The following is a 19,042-nucleotide window of genomic DNA, read 5'->3' on the forward strand; positions in this document are numbered from 1 at the left end:
ACAACTGAATTTCCTTTAATATGTTTGCTTATGCATTTTTAGTCACGTTTCACCTTTTATTCAACAAAGTGCATTGACAAGCACAAACAGTCATAATGCAGGTCAGGTATTTACAGCCCGGTGTGTTTTCTTTCCCTCTGGGGCTTTAAGAGTCTTAGTTTGTGCTTTTACATTCACATCAGTCAAACTGCAGTAAAACCATCTCTGATATGAGCTGACATCGCTCTGTTTTCTAGAAAAGTCTCTGCCACAGATAAACATGAGAAATGTGTGAGTTTAAGAAAATAGCTGCACATTTTTATTACAGCATGTCTCTACAGGCAAAATATAAAAGTTAAGTCAACATTGCAGTCAAGTGGGATAGGAACAGCGATGAGGGCACACAACCAGCAGTTTCCAGTGAAGTCCGGGGGGGGGGGGGTTGTCTGACCAGACAAAGGGAGGTCAAGCTTCAGGACGATCCTTCAGGCTGAAACACAAGACCAAAACATGGAATTAATATTTCCTAGTTGTCTGTGATGGCCGAGGCAGCCGCCAACACGTTTCACCTGTGCCGGCCAGCTGGTTTGTTCCACTGGAGGCTCATCTGAAGCTCGCTCTGCAGCCTCCTCTAACCAGGCATGACCAGGAGCTTACAGGAGTCTGGAGACAGCAAAGGCAGGAGAGGGGTGTGCACGGCTTTCCCCTTAGTGGGCCGAAGATGTCTGACATGCTGAGGACTAAAACTCAGGCTCTGAGGACTTACAGTCATCCTCATCCCCATCATCTTTAATGCCACTGCCTCAGGACAAAGTTGAGTTTTCATATAGCTCTGTATGATCCCCATGGCGTTCTACACGCATCCTGAAGATCTTTGCTGCCAGAGACAGCAAAGGCAGGGCTTTATAATAAAAAGGCTGCTGATTAATACGAATCCTCTCAGTGAAATTCTGCTACACATAAAAAAGCATGTCCATGCAAGCAGAGCAAAAGCAAAAGAGATGAATGTTACATTTCTGACTCGTAAACGTGAAGGTGTTTGTGTCCTCTAGTTTTTAAAAATCAGTGTTTTTTGCTAACATCGTGCCATGTTTGAACGTGTGCAGGGAGCGCTGAGGATACCGGGCCCCGAAGAGAGCCGAGTCTCTGCCAGGAGAAAGATGGAACTACATTTTTGCTGCTGATAAGGATTAGATGTAACCTTGCAAAGCAGATGGATACGCCCGTTTCCTTGTTTCTCACTGGTGAATCCATCTTGCAAAGCTCCCGTCTGAACCGTCTGGGTCCAGTTAGAAAGCGACAGGACCAATCAGCGACAAGGGCCAGTACTTTTGTGAGCGGCGGAGTCGTGCTGTAAGCAAGCAGCAACAAAAGGGCGGTGCAGTTATGGTGGAAGAGATTAGCGTGGATGCTGCTAAAGCGCCAGTTTTATCAGAACTTGACGACATTTCTTGGTTAAAAGAAGAACTAAGAACAGCAGTGAGTTGTTTTCTTTTCAAAAACCACAAAAGTCGTTCACTGACATGTCTACAGTCACCATAATTTGTGTTATGCGGCTTTAAGAGGGTTTACTCCCTTGGTAGGGGTGTAGCAGCTTGGTAGCAGCTACATCACGTGTTTTGTTGCTCTGATTGGCCCGTAAAGATGTTACAGACAGAATGTTCATCCAATCACCCTCCAAGTTTTTTTCAAAGGCTCTGCCCTTTCCCAAACTGTGTGTTTTCCAAGTAGATGTGTGAAACAAATCCATCTGGCATGCCAGGTTACATTAGATGGCTGGCCTACAGATCAGTGGGGGCCATGGCCCTTAGGGGGGCCATGTTATGACAAGGGGGGCACAGCAAGGCTAAGGGTGAATCCCATTTCTACCCCTTAACCCTTCCCCTTCTTCTACCCCTTCCTCTTGCCCCTTGAAACAGAGTGGTAAGGGGTAAGGGGGAAAAACCTTCCCTTAAGAAATGAGACACCACTTGATTGCTGTCCATCATCACACTTTGCTGATAAAGTTTCAACTGTCCCATTCATACTGTGGATCTCTGTGTTGATCTTCTCCATATATTTACACAGTAAATAGCCCTTGTTTGTACATGTATATACTGAAAATACAATAAACTTCCATCCTGAGTAGTAGTTAAAGATTGAATACATGAGAAAATGCCACTGTCGTATTTTCTATAATCATTTATAAATGCTGAAGTATTTACATTTGCACGCCTCCTTCCTACGTTGTGCCATTTCACAAGTGAATGCAGTGCATGATGGAAAATTCATCATAGCCTTTGGTTTCAAGTGTGGTCCTGGAAAATCTTTGTTTCAAGGGCTATGAAGCCCTCAGCCCTCGATTTGAAAGAGAATTGGGATTCCCCTTCACTTGCTGTGAATGCACAAAACCAAGGGGTAAGGCTAAGACAGGGGTCGAGAACCCATGGCTTCGGAGCTGCATGCAGCTCTTTTGCCCTTTCTTGTCTTGGGAACAAAGGACTGGACTTGTCACAAATGACACCTGAAGCAGGAGTTTTGCTGATCACATGAGTTAAGTTTTGAATTTCTGAAATCTGCTTTAGCACAGCAAGAAGGAAGGAGGAATGTGAAAACAACAATCAACTTTACTCAGCCGATGCGTCCGTCTGACCCTAAGAGGACTAAAGTAGTGTCAGCGGAGAATGTGAGCGGTGATAACGTTAAAAACAACGTGAAAAACTAAGACAAGTTCACACTTAACAGCATCAGTCAGGCAAAGAAAAAGAGAAAGGCCAAGGGATCAATAGAGGCTGTTTGAGCAAAATAAACAGGTAAGCTCACGCTTTATTGTCTTTTTTTTTTTTTACTCTGCTGTCGGGCTGCAACTATTCGTCGCCATAATCGTTTGTGTCGACTATAAAAATTTGTCGACACGGGAATTCAAGTGTCGACGCGTCATATTATTGTTTTTTGTATTGTTAAAATCTGTTGTTGCTGACAACAACACAGGATCAAGCCATGATAGCTGATGTTGCTTATGTTAGCAATGACCCTAACAACAACACAGGATTAAGCCATGATAGCTAATGTTGCTAATGTTAGCAATGACCCTAACAACAACACGGGAATAAGCCATGATAGCTAATGTTGCTAATGTTAGCAATGACCCTAACAACAACACGGGATCAAGCCATGATAGCTAATGTTGCTAATGTGAGCAATGACCCTAACAACAACATGGGAATAAGCCATGATAGCTAATGTTGCTAATGTTAGCAATGACCCTAACAACAACACAGGATTAAGCCATGATAGCTAATGTTGCTAATGTTAGCAATGACCCTAACAACAACACGGGAATAAGCCATGATAGCTAATGTTGCTAATGTTAGCAATGACCCTAACAACAACACGGGATCAAGCCATGATAGCTAATGTTGCTAATGTGAGCAATGACCCTAACAACAACATGGGAATAAGCCATGATAGCTAATGTTGCTAATGTTAGCAATGACCCTAACAACAACACAGGATCAAGCCATGATAGCTAATGTTGCTAATGTTAGCAATGACCCTAACAACAACACAGGATTAAGCCATGATAGCTAATGTTGCTAATGTTAGCAATGACCCTAACAACAACACGGGAATAAGCCATGATAGCTAATGTTGCTAATGTTAGCAATGACCCTAACAACAACACGGGATCAAGCCATGATAGCTAATGTTGCTAATGTTAGCAATGACCCTAACAACAACACGGGATCAAGCCATGATAGCTAATGTTGCTAATGTGAGCAATGACCCTAACAACAACATGGGAATAAGCCATGATAGCTAATGTTGCTAATGTTAGCAATGACCCTAACAACAACACGGGATCAAGCCATGATAGCTAATGTTAGCAATGACCCTAACAACAACACGGGATCAAGCCATGATAGCTAATGTTGCTAATGTGAGCAATGACCCTAACAACAACACGGGAATAAGCCATGATAGCTAATGTTGCTAATGTGAGCAATGACCCTAACAACAACACGGGATCAAGCCATGATAGCTAATGACCCTAGCCATGTTAGCAAAGACCCTAACAACAACACAGGAATAAGCCATGATAGCTAATATTGCTAATGTTAGCAATGACCCTAACAACAACACGGGAATAAGCCATGATAGCTAATGTTGCTAATGTTAGCAATGACCCTAACAACAACACAGGAATAAGCCATGATAGCTAATGTTGCTAATGTTAGCAATGACCCTAACAACAACACAGGATCAAGCCATGATAGCTAAAGTTGCTAATGTTAGCAATGACCCTAACAACAATACAGGATCAAGCCATGATAGCTAATGTTGCTAATGTTAGCAATGACCCTAACAACAACACAGGATCAAGCCATGATAGCTAATGTTGCTAATGTTAGCAATGACCCTAACAACAACACGTGATCAAGCCATGATAGCTAATGTTGCTAATGTTAGCAATGACCCTAACAACAACACGGGAATAAGCCATGATAGCTAATGTTGCTAATGTTAGCAATGACCCTAACAACAACACAGGAATAAGCCATGATAGCTAATATTGCTAATGTTAGCAATGACCCTAACAACAACACGGGATCAAGCCATGATAGCTAATGTTGCTAATGTTAGCAATGACCCTAACAACAACACAGGATCAAGCCATGATAGCTAATGTTGCTAATGTTAGCAATGACCCTAACAACAACACAGGATCAAGCCATGATAGCTAATGTTGCTAATGTTAGCAATGACCCTAACAACAACACAGGATCAAGCCATGATAGCTAATGTTGCTAATGTTAGCAATGACCCTAACAACAACACAGGAATAAGCCATGATAGCTAATGTTACTAATGTTAGCAATGACCCTAACAACAACACGGGATCAAGCCATGATAGCTAATGTTGCTAATGTTAGCAATGACCCTAACAACAACACAGGATCAAGCCATGATAGCTAATGTTGCTAATGTTAGCAATGACCCTAACAACAACACGGGATCAAGCCATGATAGCTAATGTTGCTAATGTTAGCAATGACCCTAACAACAACAGGAATAAGCCATGATAGCTAATTTGCTAATGTTAGCAATGACCCTAACAACAACAGGAATAAGCCATGATAGCTATTGCTAATGTTAGCAATGACCCTAACAACAACAGGAATAAGCCATGATAGCTAATGTTGCTAATTTTAGCAATGACCCTAACAACAACACACGTATTAGCCATGATAGCTAATGTTGCTAATGTTAGCAATGACCCTAACAACAACACAGGAATAAGCCATGATAGCTAATGTTGCTAATGTTAGCAATGACCCTAACAACAACACTGGATCAAGCCATGATAGCTAATGTTGCTAATGTTAGCAATGACCCTAACAACACGGATCAAGCCATGATAGCTAATGTTGCTAATGTTAGCAATGACCAACAACAACACAGGAATCAAGCCATGATAGCTAATGTTGCTAATGTTAGCAATGACCCTAACAACAACACGGATCAAGCCATGATAGCTAATGTTGCTAATGTTAGCAATGACCCTAACAACAACAGGAATAAGCCATGATAGCTAATATTGCTAATGTTAGCAGTGACCCTAACAACAACAGGAATAAACCATGATAGCTAATATTGCTAATGTTAGCAATGACCCTAACAACAACAGGAATAAGCCATGATAGCTAATGTTGCTAATGTTAGCAAAGACCCTAACAACAACACAGGAATAAGCCATGATAGCTAATGTTGCTAATGTTAGCAATGACCCTAACAACAACACGGGAATAAGCCATGATAGCTAATGTTGCTAATGTTAGCAATGACCCTAACAACAACACAGGAATAAGCCATGATAGCTAATGTTGCTAATGTTAGCAATGACCCTAACAACAACACAGGATCAAGCCATGATAGCTAAAGTTGCTAATGTTAGCAATGACCCTAACAACAATACAGGATCAAGCCATGATAGCTAATGTTGCTAATGTTAGCAATGACCCTAACAACAACACAGGATCAAGCCATGATAGCTAATGTTGCTAATGTTAGCAATGACCCTAACAACAACACGTGATCAAGCCATGATAGCTAATGTTGCTAATGTTAGCAATGACCCTAACAACAACACGGGAATAAGCCATGATAGCTAATGTTGCTAATGTTAGCAATGACCCTAACAACAACACAGGAATAAGCCATGATAGCTAATATTGCTAATGTTAGCAATGACCCTAACAACAACACGGGATCAAGCCATGATAGCTAATGTTGCTAATGTTAGCAATGACCCTAACAACAACACAGGATCAAGCCATGATAGCTAATGTTGCTAATGTTAGCAATGACCCTAACAACAACACAGGATCAAGCCATGATAGCTAATGTTGCTAATGTTAGCAATGACCCTAACAACAACACAGGATCAAGCCATGATAGCTAATGTTGCTAATGTTAGCAATGACCCTAACAACAACACAGGAATAAGCCATGATAGCTAATGTTACTAATGTTAGCAATGACCCTAACAACAACACGGGATCAAGCCATGATAGCTAATGTTGCTAATGTTAGCAATGACCCTAACAACAACACAGGATCAAGCCATGATAGCTAATGTTGCTAATGTTAGCAATGACCCTAACAACAACACGGGATCAAGCCATGATAGCTAATGTTGCTAATGTTAGCAATGACCCTAACAACAACAGGAATAAGCCATGATAGCTAATATTGCTAATGTTAGCAGTGACCCTAACAACAACAGGAATAAACCATGATAGCTAATATTGCTAATGTTAGCAATGACCCTAACAACAACAGGAATAAGCCATGATAGCTAATGTTGCTAATGTGAGCAATGACCCTAACAACAACACAGGAATAAGCCATGATAGCTAATGTTGCTAATGTTAGCAATGACCCTAACAACAACACAGGAATAAGCCATGATAGCTAATGTTGCTAATGTGAGCAATGACCCTGACAACAACACGGGAATAAGCCATGATAGCTAATGTTGCTAATGTTAGCAATGACCCTAACAACAACACGTGATCAAGCCATGATAGCTAATGTTGCTAATGTTAGCAATGACCCTAACAACAACACAGGATCAAGCCATGATAGCTAATGTTGCTAATGTTAGCAATGACCCTAACAACAACACGGGATCAAGCCATGATAGCTAATGTTGCTAATGTTAGCAATGACCCTAACAACAACAGGAATAAGCCATGATAGCTAATATTGCTAATGTTAGCAGTGACCCTAACAACAACAGGAATAAACCATGATAGCTAATATTGCTAATGTTAGCAATGACCCTAACAACAACAGGAATAAGCCATGATAGCTAATGTTGCTAATGTTAGCAAAGACCCTAACAACAACACAGGAATAAGCCATGATAGCTAATGTTGCTAATGTTAGCAAAGACGCTAACAACAACAGGAATAAGCCTCACCAAGCTTCACCGGTGCAGACCAGCAGACCTGGATTTGTCCACAAAACGACAACGTCTAAGCTAACTAATGCTATCACTAACGGGTCGCCAGAGACTGCAGACCATCAACGTCGTTGACAACAAGGGGCTTCAAGACATCATCCGGGTCTCCTCTGATGACCCGTACCACAGAACACCTACGAGAACTACAGTCACAAGAATCATGAACTGTATGACAGCTAAAAAGGCAGCTAAAGTGGAGCAGCTGGCCCCAGCTACATTTATTAGACTGAGGAGAGACCACTGGACATCAGTCAGCTACTTCAGCTACCTCGGAGTAACAGCACACCTGATCATTACCTTTACAGCACAGGTTAATTTCTACCTGATGTGTTTGTCTGCTGGGCTCTACTGCAGTTCATAAATATTACTGATCAGTGGATTAAGACACTCTAATTTACAAACCACAGATAAGTTTAAAACTCTATCTCTTCGTTTAAACACTATACTGATACTTATTCATCTCAACCAAAAATACAAGTAAATAGTATCATTTTAAATGTTGATTTATAGGTAATAATAATAATAATAATAATAAATACTTTTTTTTTAATTAAAAAGTGCTTTCAAAGTGCTATACATAAAGTTAAAATAATGAAAATAAACACTTGATAAGAAGAACTTTAAAAATCTAAAAATTACTAAAACTAAAGAAATGCTGATTAATCACGATTAATCACAGCATAGTGATGTGATTAACCTGATTAATGTTTCAAATTAATTAACGGCACTACTTTTCATTCATACTGTGCCGCCTTTAATATAAAGACAGCTAGTTTAAATGCTAAAAAGTTAAAAAGTATTAAAAGCTAAATATTTACACAAGTTCATGTTTATGGGCTGCCATCTAGTGGTCATTGTCATTTAGGTTTCAAGTGTCAGTTAAGCTTCTCTTTTAGTCAGACATGCTGTAATGAAGCAGGCAGGCAGGACACACAGTGAGCATGATCTTGGGTTGCTGAATGGTTTACTGGTACGCTTTCGCCTTGGAGACCATTTGTCTGTAAGTTTTGTGTTTAAGTGATTATACATGCGTTAAAATGTTTAGAGAAATTTCACATAAGGATGTTTATGGTGTTTACGTTTTACATGCCCATTGCTAGCTAATGCTAACTTTACAAGCTGATTGATCGTAGCTGCTATTTTGGTTAGCTGGCAGATTTGTGTTGAATTAGCTGTACTTTCATACAGTTGCTTGTTTGTGACTTAATCTACGCATATGCAGAGCTTTGGACTGATTCATTTTTTATTTTCTGTGTGATTCTACAGTTTTACAAAAGGAAACAAAAGAATAAGAAAATTGTATAAAGGAAGACTTCAGTAAAGCCAAGAAAAGTCAAGCCTTGTGTTTCATTGGAGGCCTTTAAAGTGTTATCTGACTGTCTAACTCTGTACATGGATACGTGCAGACAGGGCAGTACACATACTAAATATTGTAATGCAGCACCTGCAGGGGTAGCTCATGATTGGATAAATATTTACTGCCCTCTAGTGGCAGATCAACAACAGAGCAGCAGTCCTTTACCTGAACAGAGGTCAACATTTCTGATGAAGCCTGTCTGGAACTATTCGGCCTCTTCCTCCTTCAAAACAATCAGAACAAAATAAAATGATCAGATGAGTTTAAAGCTTGATGTTGTTTCAGAAAAACGGTCTAGTAAATATTTGTTGTTCATGCTCCTTCTTTAAGAGGATCCAGAAAGTTCCACTGCTGTTTTAACAAGAAAGATCATGATTCTGCTTCATATGGACAGATAATTCCAAAAAACCAAGGGCAGCTCCTCTTATTAAAAAAAGGTATAGATAACTAAGAATTTTAAAAACACTGTGAATTATGAAAATGTAATACTGTCATTTCCAACCAGTTAAAGGTTTTATGTGAATAATCAGCTTCTGGCATGTATTTTTATGTCACATCTTCTTAAAACCAGAGATTTCTGCAGGTATGTCAGGCAGCAGTGTAATATGACAATAAAGACTACCTGTGTTTCCTCCAGCTCTTCTTCTTCATCCTTTGAGGTGTCAAAAAAGAAAGAGAAATCAGGAGTCATGTGAAGCCATGTTCCAAAACACACAGAGGTGAGAGGAGGACTTCACATTAGTGCTTGCAGCAGGGGATGGGGGTTAAAAATGGAAAGGCTGGTATCCGGGAGAGGTGGTGTAGTTAGCAGTGATGTCAGAATGAGGAAACCTCAGGGAACTGATGAGCCCTGTTTACATCCTGATACAACCCAGTGAGAAAAGAGTGGCACTAACACCGTTCATTAGTTCATACAGCGCCCTCCTCATTTCTTATTCTGAACATATTTGTCTCACTTACATGTTTCAGATCATCAACCAGACTGTAATATTAGACAAAGAGCAAAATACTGTTGTTAATGATGGTTTCATTTATTAAGGTGAAAAAGCCATCCAAACCTGCCTGGCCCTATGTGACAAACCTGTGTGTGTGTGTGTGTGTGTAGGTGTGTGGGGGTGTGTGTGTGTGTGTGTGCAGGAACATATGGGCTCTCATGACTGAATAGTATTGGCACCTCGTGAGTTGTGACTGCTCAGTGTTATAAAGACAAGCAGTTCTGCCCACCAGAGGACTATGAGGCACAAACAACGTGCTGCAGATGTAAAACACCTCTGCAAAGGCTGCATACTGCCCTGCATGTGCAAATGAGTTGATGGAATTACGCTTGGTTCACATTTTTGTTTTGTTTATTTTATTTCCTTGTTCACTGACAAATTAGTTATAAACTAAAAGTAAGGCTGTCAAAAGATTATTATCTTTGTTAACTTGATTAACCTCAGAATTTCTGTAGTTAATAGTAATTAATCACACCCTTTTTATTGCTTTTTAAAATTCCACTATTTTGCATTCAGTCATTTTGGATTTTTCTGCTGACTCTAAGGGGATAGCTTACTTCCTGTTTGCACGCAGACCTGCCTTTATAGGTGGACTGAAGGTTTAACATGAACTTAAACACTTGAAAAGGAACTTGTACGGGATCTTAAAGGAAGTTAGTGATGAACTTCCGACTCGTCCACTGAGCTGTCTGTGGGTTTTAGAGTGAAATAAGGAGCAGTGGAGGATTTATTTAACATCACTGCGGCTGCAGGGAGACGCTGACGTGGATTAACACGTGTGTGAAAACATAAAAATAAAGCATACAACTTAAAAAATTAGAGCACTGATCGTAACCTTGCAAAGCAGATGGATTTGCCCGTTTCCTTGTCTCTCACTGGTGAATCCATCTTGCAAGGCTCCCGTCTGAACAGTCTGGCCCGGTTAGAAAGTGACAGGACCAATAGGCGACGAGGGGCAGTACTTTCAGGTGCGTCAGCGTCGTGACATAAGCAAGCAGCAGCAAGAGCTGGTGCAGTTATGGAGGAAGAGATTAGTGTGGATGCTGCTAAAGCACCAGTTTTATCAGAACTTGACGACATTTCTTGGTTAAAAGAAGAACAAAGAACAGCAGTGAGTTGTTTTCTTTTCAGAAACAACAAAAGTCGAGTACTGACATGACTACAGTCGCCATGTTTCGCATTATTCCTCAGTAGCTTCTTACGCGCAGCTTGATAGTGGCTACGTCACATATTTTGTTGCTCTGATTGGCCCGTAGAGATGTGACAGACAGAACGTTCACCCAATCACACTCTGATCTTTATTCAAAGCCTCTGCCTTTTCTCAAATGTTTCCTATTGAAGCTTTCCCAGATGGATGTGTGACATAAATCCATCTGGTGTGTCAGGTTACACTGATCGTGGATCTTGATTAATTGTGATTAACTCTGTTAATCTTGACAGCCCTAATAAATATGCATTTAAAACTACTTTTTTTTAACCTGGCACACCAAATAGGTTTGTTTCACTCATTCATCTGGTAACCCTTTCATAGACGGCATTTGGAAAAGGACAGAGCCTTTGAAAAAAAAAACTTGGATCATGATTGGATAAACGTTCTGTCACATCTTTACGGGCCAGTCAGAGCACGAAACACGTGACGTAGCCACTACCTGGAAATAAACTCCATAGAGAACTGCATAACACGAACCATGGCGACTGTAGACATGTCAGTACTCGACTTTTGTCGATTTTAAAAAGAAAACAACTCACTGCTGTTCTTTGTTCTTCTTTTAACAAAGAAATGTCATCAAGTTCTGATAAAACTGGCGCTTTAGCAGCATCCACACCAAACTCTTCCTCCATAACTGCACCAGTCTCTTGTTGCTGCTTGCTTATGTCACGATGCTGACGCACCTGAAAGTACTGCTCCTCGTCGCTGATTGGTCCTGTCACTTTCTAACCAGGCCAGACTGTTCAGACGGGAGCTTTGGCAAGATGGATTTACCAGTGAGAAACAAGGAAGCAGGCACATCCATCTGCTTTGCAAGGTTATCAATTTTGCATTCTTTTGCTACTTTCTCAGGCTTGAGAAATTCTTTTAAAAATACTGCACTAATGATATTACAAGAGTAAAAACTACAAAGAAAACACCTGACAGTGTCTTAGAAATGAGTGGTGTCTGCTGAATGAATGCAGTAAAGAGGGAAAACTCAGGTATGCACAGTGTGTGGTGAATGAGAAGTTGTTTCTTTAACTAAATAGATTTAGTTTTAAATTCAATTCAGCTTTTTTTTTTATTTTAGGGTTGAATGAAGGTGGGCCATGCTGACATGGAGAGGACAAAGGTGGTACAAAGAGTGCGAGGACATCATGAGGGTTAAAAAATCAAATCCTCATTTAAACCGGTCCTACACCACAGGTCACACCTACCAAACCACATTCACTCCTCCTCCACACACTGATGGCAGAGGTTGCTATGGAGATTTGGCCATCAGTAGTAGCTAATCTCATTCATACCTATTAAGATGCCACCAGCAGATCAGGGGGAGCTAACTGAGCAAGAGTCTTGCCTATGAGGACACATCATCATGGGGATCAAACCCACAATCTTCCATGACCGACTCCACCTATGAACCACAGCCGCACTAACCTGGATAAGCTTGAGCTATCTTTGTCTCGGTATTAATTTTGTCAAGTAAAACTATGACTAAAAATGTTTGTCAACAGCTTTTTTTATGACTACAACTAGACTGAGACTAAGAAAAATAGATCTGTGATGACTACAACTAGACTGAGACTAACAAAAATAGATCTGTGATGACTACAACTAGACTGAGACTAAGAAAAATAGATCTGTGATGACTACAACTAGACTGAGACTAACAAAAAGAGATCTGTGATGACTACAACTAGACTGAGACTAACAAAAAGAGATCTGTGATGACTAAAACTAGACTGAGACTAACAAAAAGAGATCTGTGATGACTAAAACTAGACTGAGACTAAGAAAAATAGATCTGTGATGACTAAAACTAGACTGAGACTAACAAAAATAGATCTGTGATGACTAAAACTAGACTGAGAGTAACAAAAATAGATCTGTGATGACTACAACTAGACTGGGACTAACAAAAATAGATCTGTGATGACTACAACTAGACTGAGACTAACAAAAAGAGATCTGTGATGACTACAACTAGACTGAGACTAACAAAAATAGATCTGTGATGACTACAACTAGACTGAGACTAACAAAAATAGATCTGTGATGACTAAAACTGACAAAAAAGGAGTTTAGTTTTCATCAAGATGACTAAAACTAGACTAAAATGTAATTTAGTCTTTGTTGGACAATCTAAATCTGTGATATTTCTCCACTGTGGGTAAATCTGTCTAAAAAGCACACATCTGTATCTATTCTGCCTCTCAGCTGTAGATAGCAGGGACCCCAGGTTTGACAGAGAACACACTACCATGATTTGGAACCAGATTTAGTGAATAAAGGGAATAAATGCTTGGACTAAAAGTAAAGACTAATAAAATGTGAGGACTTTTTATGGACTAAAACTAGACTCAAACTAAAAAGGATATAAATGACTAAAATGTCGCTAAAAGTAAATTGCATTTCATTTAAAGACTAAAACTAAGACTAAAATTAAAAATAGCTGCCAAATTAACACTGCTCTGTCTAATACTATAACTTCTCTGATGATCTGAACCATTTCAGTGTGACAAACATGCAAAAACATCATAAATCAGGAACACAGCACTGTTTATAAAGACCTGAGATGTGTCTGAGCTGCACAGCTGCAGAGATGGAGGACTGCTGCTTCTTGGTTCAGTTTTATGACTTTAAATAAAAATAATCTCATCACTGGTAAAAGAGAATCCACATCATAATCCAGAATGAGAGGCTCATTCGAGGATCTAGCCGGTCATACGTTGTCATTATAATCAGTGTTACAAAGTGATCCGTTAGAGTACTCAGATTACTTTTGTTGTAAAAAGTAACATAACGCAGTGGTTTTACAAGTCAAATTATCGTTACTGGTTACATTTTCATAGATGTAATCCATTACAAAATAAAAACATGGTTTTGTTTTTCCTCTGGTCACAAAAAAGAGGGAAAGTAAAAAAGAAGCTCTTTGACCATCTGCTCTGTTTTTCCTCCTTTGCTTCCTGTAGCTCGTTAGTGATGAGTGATGCTGGTTTATTAAGCTAGTAATAGCAGAGGGGATGGCTGTATGCTGTGGAATTATCTCCATTATGCTGGATTTTAGGATTAAAGGGACAGCATCACGGTGAGACGTGCGTTTAAGAGCTCCTGTGTTGTTTTCATTGAGTCAGCCGCCCCAGTTACGCATGGCTATTACGCACAGATTCTGTTAGCCTCGTCTCAGTTTGTTGTCATACTGTGGTTGTATTACAGCACTGTAGAGGTGTTAGGTATGTTAGTGGGGTTCTTAGGCTGCAGAGAAACATGAACCACAAATCAGACTGTCATTATACAGCTACATCTCAATAAATGAGAATATCATTAATAGTGCTTTTTTCTTTTAATTTTGATCATCATGGATTACAGCTGATGAAAACCCAGAATATTGTGAAAAAGTTCAATATTAGAGACTCATGGTGTCACACTCTAATCAGCTGATGAACTCCAAACACCTGCAAAGGTTTCCTGAGCCTTTAAATGGTCTCTCAGTCTGGGTCAGGAGCTACACAATCATGGGGAAGACTGCAGACTGGACAAATGTCCAGAAGACGATCACTGACACCCTAAACAAGGAGAGAGTCACAGAGGGTCACTGCTAAAGAAGCTGCTTGTTCACAGAGTGTTAGATCCAAGCATGTTCATGGAAAGATGAATGGAAGGAAAAAATGTGGTAAGACAAGGGATAACCACAGCCAACGACGCCCGTTCAAGCATTTGAGGAGCTCCACAAGGACCAGACTGCAGCGGGAGTCAGAGCTTCAAGATTCACTATTCATTTGTAAATCAAAGGTCCCAGAGTCTGGAGAAACAGAGGAGAGGACCAGAATCCAAGGTGCTGTAAGGTCCAGAGTAAAGTTTCCACTGAAGGTTTGGGGAGCCATGTCATCTGCTGGTGTTGGTCCATGGTGTCTTATCATGTTTCCCTCTGCTGACCAGCTGATTTCATTTTCCAACAGGACTTGGCTCATGTCCACAAAAGTACCAAAACCTGGTTTAAGGACCCTGTAAAGCCCCATTATGTAATAACCCTAACCACAGGACTTAGTGTGGGCTCCAAGGTACACCCTACCCAACTACCTTGCCCTGACTCTAACTGCTTAGTGGCTTATGTCTAAACCTAACCCCCCTTCAGGGCTCTAGACTAAACACCTACCCTATTGCCTTGCCTTGACTCTAACCGCTTAGTGGGTTAGAAAATGCTGCATTATTACATGACTGATGGAAAATGTATTACATTATTACATAATGCAGCACTAAAGACCCTGGTATCTCCAGCAAACTGGCCTGACCTGAAACCCCTAAGAGGATCTCTGGGGTACTGTGAAGATGAAAGACTCCAGACCCAACAAGGCTGAAGAGCTGAAGGCCACTATCAGAACAACCTGGACTTCATAACACCTCAGCAGTGCCACAGGCTGATCGCCTCCATGCCACACCGCAGTGCTGCAGTAATTCATGCAAAAGGAGCCCAGACCAAGTACTGAGTGCTCCACATGTTTATACTTTTCACCAGTCAAAAATCCTTTTCATTGGTCTGAAGTAATTCTAATTCTCTGAGACACTGAATTTTGGTTTTCCATCAGCAGTAAGCCTTACTCATCAACATTAAAAGAAATAGACACTTTAAATATTCCAGTCTGTGTGGAATAAATCTACATAATATATGAGTTTACCTTTTTGAATGGAATTACTGAAATAAACTAACTTTTTGATAATATTCTGATTTATTGAGATGCATCTGTATGTCTTTTACAGCCTCTAAGTGAAACGAGAGGTTCAAGGGTTCAATATTTGGTAATGCAGACGTACTCTAACTTAGTTTTATGAGAAAGTAACAGATTACTTTTCTCAGTATGAACCGCAGTAAAAAGTTAGTCTGAAAAGTAACCTTGGGTTTAATATTGTGATTTTAAGCTTCATGAACAAACAGATCTTCAGTCATTGTTAATCTGGAGGCTAATCTGATCTTACAGTTACTTTTTTCTGCACAACAAAAAAGATGTCCATCCCATTCTGTCTCTTTGGAAATCCATTTGTTAGACTTGTTGTTAGAAACAGACAAAAATCTTCCTGTATTTTCTTAAAAAAAGACTCATCCACCGGCCATGTCGGGATCCCCACTCCATGCATCAGAACAAAAACATCTTCAAGCTCCTTTGCAACCAGAGGTTGCAGAGTGAAACAGCTCAATGCTGTTCTTATGCCAACAAACAAACACGTCCTTATGAGAAATAGCTACATGGGTGTTTTTACACCAAACTAGGAACAGCGATAATGTTCAGGTAAAGCAGACTGAGTCATGTTTTCAGCACGCTGGACCACATGACACCTTGGAAAGAAACAGTTTCCATATTCCTACAGTCCTTGAATGCATCCAGATCATGCATAAAAACCCCAGAGTGATTCACAACATGCCAAACTGAATCAAAACTCCCTGGTTCAAATCTACCTCTTGAACTTCAGCCTCTTCTTCTTCCTATAGAGATGAAACCGGAGAAGTGAAGTCATAGAAAGGAAAGAAAGCAGTGAAGGACTTAGGTCGCTAAAAGCTACTTCCACCTATCGTATTTATCATGCTGTGCAGCGTCAGGAGTCTGATGAAGAAGAAGTCCATGCAACACAGAGAGGGAGAGAGGAAGACGGAAGAAAGGCCAAAGCCTCATCTGAAATACAAGAAAGCACAAACAAACCCCAGGACTGCCCTGTTTGTCTCACTCCTGTAAGAGAGCCGGGACGGCGGCAGAGCGGAGGGAAAGGTAGAGAGGAAGAGGCGGGGCAAGCAAAGCAAAGCGCTGAAGCAAACATGATAGAGTATCAGGCAGCAGCTGGAATGTCTGAGAGCAGCAGAGCCCCTTTCACACAGCATGTAGAGGTTTTAAACTTTAGACCAGTCTGAGTGATTGCTTTGCAGAGCAGTCAAGTTCTGACTTAGGTTTCTGCTGAGTCTGGACTTGTAGGGAAGATAATCCTGGATCTGGTTTCAGACATCTGTCCACAGAGCCTCTGGGGGGATGGGGGCTCGAGTCTAGGTTTGGGGCCAGACTGGGAGTGTGGGCTCACTGTTAGACTTAAAGGTGGCCCACAAACGTTCCTACATGTGGACAGGTGAGGAGTATGAGAATACCCTAGAGCAGTGATACACATGTGGCTCTTTTATGTCTTAATCTTAAATATTATTCCCCCACAAAACCTTAAAAAGGGGAAACTTTTTGACATTTTCTACATTTCTGCCACTTTTCACCCATTTAAGCTATCTTTTGTCATTAAATACCCATGTTTTCCTGTTTGATTTTTTTTGTCCAGTTGCAACTTCTTTTTGCCACCATTTCCCCGTTTTTTCCACTTTTATCCCATTTTTACCCTTTTACCCATTTTTTTTGCCACTTTTGTCCAGATAAGCTATCTTTTGCCATTAAAAACCACTCGTTCTTTTTTCCCAAATTTTTGCCTCTTCTTTTTCCACTTTTTTTTGCCCTTTTTCACCATTTTTGCCACATCTTGCCCATTTAAGCTACCTTTTGCCATTACATACCACTTGTTTCCTATATTTTGCCAATTTTTGCCAAGCTTGACTGCTTTTTGCCCATTTGAGTCATTTTCTCTTTTTTTTTGGCATGTTTTTGCCACTTTTGGACTATTTTTTGCCACCTGTGACTAATTTTTTGTCACTTCTCACCCATTCTTGCTATTTTGTGACCATTTTTGCCACTTTTCACCCATTTAAGCTATCTTTTGCCATTAAACACCCTTTTTTCCTATTTTCTTTTTACACTTTTTCGCCCCTTTCAACACATTTTGCTGCATTTTGACTATTTCTGCCAGCTTTAACTTATTTTTATTGCTACTTCAAGCCATTTCTGCCACTTTTCACCACTTAGATTGTGGCTCTTGCAAAGGTATTTTTAACAATATGGCTCTTTGGTTGAGCAGGGTTTAGTAACACTGCCCTTTGGTGCATGAATCAGAATTAAACTGTAGAAATTAGCGTGGAAATAACTGATAATGAAGCCAGGCAGACGTGTTCTCTCTGGTAATTCTGCTGCTGTGTGTGAATGAAAGGAGGATTTACATTTATCATCACTGTTAGAGGAACGATACCTGGGCTATCATCGGTGCTTTCTCATTTTTGTCCTTTACTTCGACTCATTGCTGTGGTTGTAGAGACACCATGCTGCTGAGGCCCAGTTCAGAAAGCAGGTTTAGTGTGAGCCCTGTTTTTAACCCTGAATGAGGGAAACTCCAAGTTTTCTGTTTCAGAGGGAGGTAAGTCAAACCTGAGGATGGAGGGTAAGTTAAGCCTGTTCCAGAAGGACAGGAAACAGACAGGAGCAGGTTTCCTTCAATCTGGCCCAAGTGTCTCACATCTCCTCCCTCTGACGAAGCCAGAAACGCCGTTTCATTTCCACTTTCACTCACTCAGACAGTAGATCCAAATATCAGGTGTGTCAAGTTCATTCTGAATAAAAATACACATTATTTTATGCTGATTCAAAGCCACTATGAAACCTCCTTTTAAAAGAAAGTGTTGCAGGGCTGGATTACCCAGCATGTTCATTTAAACTGTCTTAATCAATGAGTTCAATGGGATAGAGATGAAGGATATTTGAGTATTTAAACTAGTGCTGTTACTCCATTAGAAAAATTAATCAAGTTAATCCCATCACTACGCTGTGATTACTCATGATTAATCACAGCATTTTTTATAGTTTGAGCATATTTTTATATTTTTAAAGGTTGTCATTGTGAAGTATTTTATTTTAATTCTTTTAATTCTATGTACAGCACATTAAAGTGCTGATCTGAGTCCTTATTGATACCACTATCAATACTCTCTATAGTTTGGTGGAAAGACAAAATCAGGTCAAATGTTTAAACCACATCTATTTTATATCCCTCAAATATAAACACAGATTCACACTGAGTTCCTCATTAAAAACTAAATTTTCCCATTTTTATGTGACACTGGAACGCATCATAACATCTAGAATACAGTCATCCAGTTTACTGAG

General features: G+C 40.1%; 1 protein-coding gene across 17 annotated transcripts in view; it reads right to left on the reverse strand.

Moving 5' to 3' along the window:
* Positions 1 to 271: 271 nt before the first annotated feature.
* Positions 272 to 19,042, reverse strand: part of sh3bgr (SH3 domain binding glutamate-rich protein) — a 46,164-nt gene continuing 27,393 nt past the window's right edge. For 8 of the 17 annotated variants that reach the window (XM_041802118.1, XM_041802127.1, XM_041802136.1 and 5 more), the window contains 3 exons: positions 9,466 to 9,495; positions 9,009 to 9,066; positions 272 to 469 (listed from right to left, as the gene is read on the reverse strand). In XM_041802118.1, the coding sequence (XP_041658052.1) occupies positions 9,049 to 9,066; positions 9,466 to 9,495 (48 nt within the window). In that variant the 3' untranslated portion in view covers positions 272 to 469; positions 9,009 to 9,048. Of the gene's footprint in view, positions 470 to 9,008; positions 9,067 to 9,465; positions 9,496 to 16,482; positions 16,510 to 19,042 lie in introns of all 17 variants that reach the window. The other 9 variants (XM_041802154.1, XM_041802247.1, XM_041802239.1 and 6 more) reach the window with 3 other exon arrangements.

This window comes from Cheilinus undulatus, linkage group 2, assembly GCF_018320785.1.
Source record: "Cheilinus undulatus linkage group 2, ASM1832078v1, whole genome shotgun sequence".
Classification (NCBI taxonomy): Eukaryota; Metazoa; Chordata; class Actinopteri; order Labriformes; family Labridae; genus Cheilinus; species Cheilinus undulatus.